Consider the following 10,000-nt stretch of genomic DNA (forward strand, 5'->3'; position numbering starts at 1 on the left):
GGGAGGGAGGGGTTGAGGGATATAGGGAGGAGGGAGGGAGGGGAGGGTGGAGGAGGGAGGATGGGTGAGGGGTTGAGGGATATAGGGAGGAGGGAGGAGGGCTGAGGAGGCTAGGGTTGTTGGAGAGGTTGGGGGAGGGCTTGAGGGGGGTTGGGGTATAGTTATGGTTGGGGAAGGGAGGGGAGGGGAACGGGAGAGCGCTGGGAGCTTGGGTGGGTGGAGGGAGTTAGGGGGTGTGGTGGGGGAGGGGGAGATGTGGGGGGGAAGAGGGGGCTATTCGCTCGCTGTCAGGCACCGGGTTCGCGGCAGTAATGTGATAGTGCAGATCGGCGGGGACTGGCTTGGGTTCTGTGCAGGGTGGCGCTGTTCTTTTCCTTTTTTCTTGTTCATTTTTCTGTTTTTTTTTTCTTTTTGTGTTTGTTTTGTTTCGTGTTTTATGGTTTAGAAGAAAGATTGTTTATTATTATACGATTAATGCTTTGTGGGTTCTTCTTTCATACGTTTTATTATATAAGTTTTGTCTTTTTATTTTTATTTTTTATTTATTTATTTATTTATTTTTTGTTTTGTTTTATGCTTTTGATTGACGATTGGGTCGTTTTTTTTACATGAAATCATCATGTCATCTGTTCATCATTGCCTTCATTTAGCCTCACGACTTGAAGTGGACATTGCATTTTAACTCTCAAGGTTTCCTATGAAGTCGATCGTAGCGCCATTTTTAAAAAGTGTTTAGCGCCATTTTTAAAAGTGTTTCGGAGACTCGGGGCCCAGCCACCGCACCCTTATTCACTAGAGAACCAGCGCTGCGGCAACACGCAACAACCCCCCCCCCCCTCAAACCTCGTACACCCCCCCAACCTCGTACACCCCCACCCCCCCTGGACCCACTAGTCCCCTCCCCCTCCCCCCTCGCCTCCTCCTATGGCACCGCAGCCGAATATTGAATTATTCACGACCTTACCAGTCGTCGCCTCACGTTCAGGGGGGTCGTACTCTACCCTACCCCCCCCCCTCCCTTCTCCCTCATCATCACATTTCTTTCATTCTCTTATCATCTTCCTTACTTCCCCTTTTCCTCTTTATTCTCTTTCTTTTTTTTCCACTTCCTCCTTTTCCTTCTTCCCTTCCCTCCACTCCCTCCCTTCCCCTCTTCCCTTCCTTCCATTCCCTCCCTTCCACTCTTCCTCTTTCCTCTCTTCCCTTCCTTCCGCTCCCTTCTTTACCCTTTCCCTCTCCCCTTCCTTCGCCCCTCCTCCTCTTCATCCCATCTGTCCTTCACTCATTTTTCTACTACATTTTCTTGCTCTTTATTGTATCATCTTCTGTTTTGTCTTGTCTCATTGTTCCTTTCGTAATTTTCTCTCTCGTATTTACGCTGCTTCGATGGGAGACGGTTTTATTTTTATTGTATTTTGTATTTTTTCATTGCCTTGTTTTCCTATCGATTGCTGTTCCTTTTTCTGGCATCCGTAAAGCTTGTTTAGTTATTCTGCTTTGTTTATTTTCTTCTTTTGTTTTTCTTCTGCTTCTCGTTTTTCGTTTTCGAGTTTTGTTTTCGTTTTTTTTTTAGGATCGTGGCAGGAAGATTTTTTGTCTGAATAATCGTTGCCGTTAAGGAATGTCCGAGATAAGATGTTTGATGTTTAAACATTCTTCTCTGGGCCGTATGTTCCTCTCCTCACCTCCCCTCCCCCTTCCGTGCCCCCACCCTCCTCCCCCCTTTCCCCCCACCCACTCTCCCCTCCCCCATCCATTACACCCTCACTCCCCTCCCCCCTCCGTACCCCCACCACTCCTCCTCCCCCTTTCATGCCCCCATTCTCCTCCCCCTCCTCCCTTCCGTACCCCACCCTCCTCCCCTCCCCCTTTCGTGCCCCACCCTCCTCCCCTCCCCCCATCCGTGCCCCACCCTCCCCTCCCCCTCCCCCATCTGTACCCCCCACCCTCCTCCCCTCCCCCTTTCGTGCCCCCACCCTCCTCCCCCTCCTCCATTACTTTACCCTCCCCCCTCTCCCCACCCTCCTCCCTCCCCCCTCCGTGCCCCCACCCTCCTCCCTCCTCCCCCATCCGTGCCCCCACCTCACCCCTCCCCCCTTCCGTGCCCCCACCCTCCTCCTCCCCCTTTCAGCCCCCACCCTCCTCCCCTCCCCCCTTCCGTGCCCCGACCCTCCTCCCCTCCCCCCATCCGTGCCCCCACCCTCCTCCCCTCCCCCCTTCCGTACCCCTCCCTCCGCCAGCCCTTGCCGGTCCGGGGGGAGGGGAGGGAGGGGGGTTAAGAAGGGGACAATGGAATGTCTCAATCAATGATGACGTAAGAGCAACGGGGGTGGGGGGGATGATGGAGGGGGGGGAGCAGAGGAAGGGTTGTGTTTTATGACGAGAATTTTGTTATTGTCAAGGTTGCTTGAGAGTGGGGGTCGCGGGTGTCTTTTGTCACATTCCGTATAGTTAAAGATTTATATATTCGTATATGCCGTTGGTAATGTTTCTTTTTTCGACATTATCTCCGTTGCTATTCCCACAGCCAACCTGTTTTATCAACATTCCGTGTCAGAGGCCCGAGAGTCAGCGGTGTATCCCCAGTTTATCCAAGGCCCCAGTCTACCTCGAAAGGCGTATGCTTATCAGCGCGTTTTAATACCAACAGGCTAAAATTAGACGTGACGTCATCCCCGGAGATCAGCTGGGAAGGGGGGGAGGGGTAATCCACCGGCGTCTCTTGTCCGTCTCTTGTCTGTGTCTCGTTCGCGAAAGAGGGAAGGAGAACAATGATGGATAGCGGATCACCCCCATGGACCCATCGTTATGTCCGGGTTATTTTCCCATGTGGGCGGGGGTGAGTCAGCTCTTGTGGTGGGGGGGTGGGGGGGAGGCGGGGATCCTGTCCAGGTGACCACTTGGACCAGCTGATGTCACGGGGGAATGGGGCTGGGTGCGCTGTAGAGAATGATGGTGGTGGTGGTGAGGAAGAGGAGGATGGTGATGGTGATGATAATGAGGAGGAGGAGGATAGGAAGGATGGTGATGATGATGAAGAGAATGATGGGGGTGGTGAGGATGATGATGAAGAGGAGGAGGAGGATGGTGATGGTCATGATGATGATGAGGAGGAGGAGTAAGATGGTGATGGTGATGTGATGATTAGGAGGAGGAGGGGAAGGATGGTGAGGATGATAATGATAATGATTGTTGTAAAGGGAGATTCTGGTGATTGTGCCAACTGGTAAAGAGTGGTTTTTGGGAAGACTTTGGCAACGGTGAAAGGGATAACAGTGAATATAATGTCCAGGAATAATGTGGACGCCGCTTGCAACATTCGAATGACGTAAGCGCATTGCAACTCTTATCAGTAGTTGTAGTAGATGGACTGTGATATGGAATTTGATAGCTACAAGTTGAAAGTAATTATATATACTGATATTGATTACTGTAGGGTTAGATTAGGTATGCAGATTAAAAGGTTATCATGAAGAGACACATTATGATAGCAAATAAATAGGTGTCGAGGGAGGGGAATTGGTGATGGCAAAGATATGGTAGAATTGCGAGAGTAATAACTGAAGAAATGGAGAAGGGGGTTAATTAAGATAATTTCAGCGATGGTATTACGCGAAATTAAGACGCGAAAAAAGAGAATATTAGGCCATGAAGAAAGATACGAAATCTTTACGAAATGTTATCGTGTTATCGGAGTCTAAAGGTAGCTTAATGTAGGAGGGGGGGGGGTGGGAGGGGGAGGGCTAGTGACTACAGGGACGTACTCATAGGTTGTGAGTCACCAGTAGGGGTGGAGGGGGTGGGGGATGAGTCAGGTGAGTGAGTGTGTTTGTTCTAGAGGTTGATAAGAGATAGAGGGAAGGGGGTTAAGCGTGTGTTTGCGAGAGAGAGAGAGAGAGAGAGAGAGAGAGAGAGAGAGAGAGAACGAGAGAGAGAGAGAGAGAGAGAGAGAGAGAGAGAGAGAGAGAGAAGGGCGACGGACGGAAGGAGAGAGGGAGGGAAGGAAGCAGGAGGGGTGGACGGGGAGGGAAGGAGGAGGGGTGAACAGGCAGAGAGGAGCGAGAGAGAGAGGAAGACTACAGGCAAAGACACACGTGCGAGCGGGTGCGTGACGTAGTCAGGAGTATGGATGTGTGAAGCATTGTGTGTTGACTGCAGATAGGAAGATTTTTATGGGCGATGGTGGTGATGGCTGCCTGCCTTATTTTCTCTCTCTCTCTCTCTCTCTCTCTCTCTCTCTCTCTCTCTCTCTCTCTCTCTCTCTCTCTCTCTCTCTCTCTCTCTCTCTCTCTCTCTCTCTCTCTCTCTCTCCCTCCTCCCCTCCCTCCCTCCCTCCCTCCCCTCCCTCCCTCCCTCCCTCCTCCTCCTTCTTCCTCCTTTATTCTTTCCTTATTTCCTTTCTTCTTATTTCCCTCCTTCCCTCCTTCCCTCCTTCCCTCCTCGCGCCGCATGTGCTCTGAATGACGGCCCGTGACGCCACCGTAACAGCGGCGTGACGGGGGCCTTGAGCGGTCACGTCACGTTACGTTTGCGTTATTGATCTGCGAAAGTTACTCACTGTCGCTTCCCTCTCCCTTATACATCCTCTCGTCCCTTCTTTGCTGTCTCTTTTCGATTTTCTTTTCTTTGTTTTCGTCTCATTTTTAATCTTTGTTTTTTTATTTCGTCGGTTCCCTCTCCCGTATACTTCCTCTCGTGCCTTCGTTCCTGTTTCTGTCGATTTTTTTCTTTTGTTTCCATATCCTTTTTCATCTTTGTTTTCATTTCGTCGCTTCCCTCTCCCTTATACATCCTCTCGTCCCTTCGTTCCTGTCTCTGTCGATTTTTTTCTTTGTTTTTATATCCTTTTTCGTCTCCTTTTTCATCTTTGTTTTCATTTCGTCGCTTCCCTCTCCCTTGTACATCCTCTCGTCCCTTCGTTCCTGTCTCTGTCGATTTTTTTCTTTGTTTTCATCTCCTTTTTCATCTTTGTTTTCATTTCGTCGCTTCCCTCTCCCTTATACTTCCTCTCGTCCCTTCTTTGCTGTCTCTTTGTCGATTTTTTTCTCTGTTTTCATTTCGTCGCTTCCCTCTCCCTTATACATCCTCTCGTCCCTTCGTTCCTGTCTTTGTCGATTTTTTTCTTTGTTTTTTTATATCCTTTTTCGTCTCCTTTTTCATCTTTGTTTTCATTTCGTCGCTTCCTTCTCCCTTATACTTCCTCTCGTCCCTTCGTCCCTGTCTCAGTCGATTTTTTCTTTGTTTTTGTCTCCTTTTTCGTCTCCTTTTTCATCTTTGTTTTCATTTCGTCGCTTTCCTCTTCCTTATATTTCCTCTTGTCCCTTCGTCTCTGTCTCTTTTTCTCTGTCGATTCTTTTTGTTTTCATCTCCTGTTGAAAAATTGAGAGTGATGCACTCGAAAGAATGGAAATACATATTTACGTACATATATGCATGCACATATACGTTTGTACATACATGCATGTAGATACTCGTTATACGTGTAAATGCATTCATACATCCATGCATGAATCCATGCATACTGCACACGTAACAGACACATACTCACACACACACTCACACTTACACACACACACACACACACACACACACACACACACACACACACACACACAAACACACACACACACTCTCTCTCTCTCTCTCTCTCTCTCTCTCTCTCTCTCTCTCTCTCTCTCTCTCTCTCTCTCTCTCTCTCTCTCTCTCTCTCTCTATTATACACACACACACACACAAACGTACACACACACACGCAAGATTAAGACAGAAAGGCCCCATCATCCCTCGGGTATTTTTAGTCGTCTTCGCGTTCGTCAGCCGCGCCCCGACGAGACCAATGCCGATGAATGGCGACGCACGTGACAGGTCGGCGCTGGCGGCGATGAGGAAGAAGCTGTCAAGGATCTTTTGTGTCTCACGTCCCGGCGTCACCTGACACCCCGCGCTCTTGTTCTCGGCGCGCACACGCACGCACGCGCGGGTACCCTCACATGTGCCTCTCGGGAATGGCAAGATGCAGACAAGGTCAATATAAGGACCGATATAGACCTCGCATGGGGATGCATTTTATAGCGTCAGGGTCAAGGGGAGGCTTTTCTTTGACCTTGCGTAGCGTGTTTACAAAAGTGTGCGGGTGTATTCATGCGCGAAAGGATGCTCGAAACACGCACACGGACACACGTACATGCACGGCGCACTTACATACACTTACACAGGCGAAGAGACGCTCGAAACAAGCACACGGGCACACGCACATGCACGGCGCACTTACATACACTTACACAGGCGAAGAGACGCTCGAAACAAGCACACGGGCACACGCACATGCACGGCGCACTTACATACACTTACACAGGCGAAGAGACGCTCGAAACAAGCACACGGGCACACGCACATGCACGGCGCACTTACATACACTTACACAGGCGCAGCACATGGAAGGCATCGTATTGTTTTCTGGCTTCGTGGAGTGGTGGGTGAGGGGGGAGGGGGGTTGGGGGGGCGGGGGTGGAAGGGGTTAGACGGCTTCAAGGTTAAGCTGAAAGTACTACCCTTCGGACACCCTTGTGTTTGTTTGTTTGTTTTTTTACTTTTTATTGTTTACAAAAAGGGTTCTTCTCTTTTCTCTCTTGATTCTTCTTTTCTTTTATCTCTTGATTTTTCTTCGCTTTCGTTTCTTTTCTTTTTCGTTTCTTTTTATGGCGGTGCTCTTTCGTTCTTCGTTCTTTCTCCATTCGCTTTTCTCATTTCTTTTTTTTTCTTCTGTTAGCTTTCGCAGATCTTGTCTCCTTTCCACTTACACGTTTCTTATTTATTTTTCATTTTCTTTATTCTCGCCACTCTTCCTATTTTCTTTCTTTATTCTCCTTTCTGTTATATTCTCTCATATGTTTCATTTTATCTCCTTCGTTTTATCTCTTCTTTCCTTTCCTCCTCCTCCTCTCTCTCTCTTTCTCTTTCTCTCTCTCTTTCTCTTTTTCCTTCTCCTCCCCCTTCCCTCTCTCCCTCTCTCCATCCCACTCTCCCTTCTTCCCTTTCTCTCCATAATTTTCGCATCTTGTTATTTTCCTTTCTAATTGTGTCAGTGTGACCGCAACCACGGATACAGGGATGTGCATCAATGAGTAAGAATTAAAGAGGGAGAGGGAGGGAGAAGGGTGAGAAAGAAAAGAGTATATAAACAGTAAAAAAAAAGTTGTAATAAACCAAGAAGAAGTGGAAGGAGAAGCAAGAGAGTACAAATCTAGAGTTTTATCTGTATTTTTTATGCCTTGTTATCAGTCTAAACAAAGCCGACCGTGTTATTCTTAACAATTTTCTTTTCCAAATTTTGAACAGGATTTAAGATAACAAGGAAAAAAAACTCACAGCGACAGCTCGAATGACCGCCGTCTTCGCCGTGCACATGTGAGTGGGCGAGAGAAGCTCACACTCCTCACTCCCATGGAGTATTCCTGACACGCCCGCTGCAGGAGGGACAGTGTGCAGTGTGAAGCGTGCGAAGTGTTCTCGGAGTGCGTTGCGAGCCCGAGGCTTCCTCCTGAGGAAGGCCAGTGTTTCGGAAGCGAGGCGTCGTTTCGATTCTCCTTCGGCGGGGTCGTGTGTATGTGTTGCGGGAGAGGCGGGAGAGGCCCGCGTGCGAGAGCGCCCGTTCCGCCGTGCGAGAGGACGGCTCTCGCGTGTCGCTCGGCGTAGAAAAGGCTGGGAAGGAACTTTCGGGCAGTGAGCGTTGTATGAGCATTGAGGGCGTGGTCTGAAACTAGGTGCCAAGGATGGGTGCCAACGCCTCCCATCAGCACGAGCCCCTCGGGGATCATCAGCGCGCTGCCCACGCCCGCGCTGCCGCCGCCCACGCCCATGGCGCGGGCGGGGGGCCCGCGCACTACGCTCGCGCCTCCATCAGGAAATCCCTGCGCAAGAAGAAGAAGCAGAGGCAGCTGGAGAAGGATGACAACAAGGAGAACCAGGAGGACCACGCACAGGCCGACGGCAGAGACCCCGCGCAGGCACCCAAGGTACGACCCGATGGCGCTCGTCGGGGCTCTGCGCGCCCGCCAGAGCTCGTTGGGAAGAGCAGATCTCTGTTTAGACAAAGACACAAAAATCAGGTCTCATAGATATGTAGGTAGACGAATAAACGAATGTGAATTGGATAGACAAACAACAAACACTTACTCTGTTGTTAGGCGCTTATTTTTAGTGTATTTTTTTTTCTTTTGTGTGTGTGGACGCAGGTACGCGGTTTGTATGCGCGAGGGAAACCTTGTGTACGCGTAGCTGCTTGTGCATGTCTCGCTGTGTACATAGGAATGAACAAGGGAAGGGGTGGGAGAAAGGAGTGAAAGCTAGGGAAAGGAGAGAGAGACACGAGTGGAGTGAAGAATGAGTATGAGTGAATGTGTGATTATATATAATATATATATATATATATATATATATATATATATATATATATATATATATATATATATATATACACACACACACACACACACACACAGACAGACACACACACACACACACAGACACACACACACACACGCACACACATATATATATATATATATATATATATATATATATATATATATATATATATACACATACACATAAACACACACACATACACATAAACACACACACACACACACACACACACACACACACACACACACACACACACACACACACACACACACACACACACACACACACACACACACACACTCACACTCACACACATACAGAGAGAATGAGAGACAGAGAATGCAGTGACTGAATAGCCCGACGAACAGAGAAAAACAAATTAGTAAGCATGAAGGCTTTGCAGCGAAATTGCCAGGTAGGTCTTTTTCAATGTTTTCGTCGCGAGAGGAACCCGTTTTCCGTTTTTGAGGTAAGTCTCTGGGTTCCTTCTTGCGTTGTTTTTATTTGTTTGTTGTTCAGCGCTTGTCAGTACTCTGTGTGGATTTTTTCTTTGACATGGTACAATGAGAGTTGAGTAAGTCGATTTGTTTTAGATATAAGATGCGAGTTGTTTGCTGTTTTTTGGTTTGTTTAGATTTAAGTGTTTGTTTCTGTCAGATTGTTAGTGATATTTCACATGGTGACGTCGTAGCTTTTAGAGATTATTTGTTAGCTTTGTATTAGCAGCTGTTAGCTATAGTCTTCTTTAATTTGTGTATTTCTTGATTTCTTCTCATCTTTCTGTTTCCCTTGCATCTTTGTCAATCCTTGTTTCTTTGTGGGTAGAATGTATTTTTTTATTTGTTCATTTGGATATTGTTCCTTTTTACCTCACATGCTCTTTCCAAAATATTTGTGTCCGTTCTTCTCCATTTATCGCGTATTTCTCTACCCCCCCCTCCTTGATTTATCCATCGTCTCACCCTCTCTCTCCCTCTCTTTCCTTCCTCCTTTCCCCCGATTCCTCACTCTCAGTCAACCTTCTCGCCTTATCCTTCCCTATCCTTCCATCTCTCCTCTGCCCTGAGCCATCCCTCTTCCCAAACGACAGTCAATCTACAGCGTCTACAGGAATTAAAAGGACTCCCCTTTAGGTCTCGAAATGGTGGGCGCCCCCTTAACCTTCACCTTAAGCACACGCCAGCCCCTTTACGAGGAACACACGACGAGCACATGGGCGACGGACGCGCTCGGGTGGTTGTCATGGCAACCGTTTGTTGTGTACTCGTGCGCGTTGCGAGAGGAGCTCACCTTCGCACTCCTTCCCCTTCGTTTCTTTTCCTTCCCTTGAGCATCAGTTGGCTTTTCTTCTCTTTGCCTTTTGGTTAAGTTGATGTTGTTTGTGTTGTTGTTATGGTAATGATAATGATGACAGTGATAGTTTTGATTGTTATTGTTGGTATTATCATTGTTGTGTTTTATTATTATTGTTTTATTTTATTTCATAATTATTTCTATTATCTTTATTGTTTATATTATGTTTTATTTTTATTATTATTATTATTATTATTATTATTATTATTATTATTATTAT

At 47.6% G+C, this 10,000-nt stretch overlaps 1 protein-coding gene across 6 annotated transcripts in view; it reads left to right on the forward strand.

The window, feature by feature from the left end:
• LOC113830504 (protein numb) overlaps nucleotides 1-10,000 on the forward strand; it is a 177,743-nt gene that overhangs the window by 111,245 nt on the left and 56,498 nt on the right. For 3 of the 6 annotated variants that reach the window (XM_070124097.1, XM_070124105.1, XM_070124112.1), the window contains exon 2: nucleotides 7,339-8,015. The exons of the other annotated variants lie outside the window; for them this stretch is intronic. In XM_070124097.1, the coding sequence (XP_069980198.1) occupies nucleotides 7,773-8,015 (243 nt within the window). In that variant the 5' untranslated portion in view covers nucleotides 7,339-7,772. The remainder of the gene's footprint in view (nucleotides 1-7,338; nucleotides 8,016-10,000) is intronic. 6 annotated transcript variants of the gene reach the window in all.

This window comes from Penaeus vannamei, chromosome 1, assembly GCF_042767895.1.
Source record: "Penaeus vannamei isolate JL-2024 chromosome 1, ASM4276789v1, whole genome shotgun sequence".
Classification (NCBI taxonomy): domain Eukaryota; kingdom Metazoa; phylum Arthropoda; class Malacostraca; order Decapoda; family Penaeidae; genus Penaeus; species Penaeus vannamei.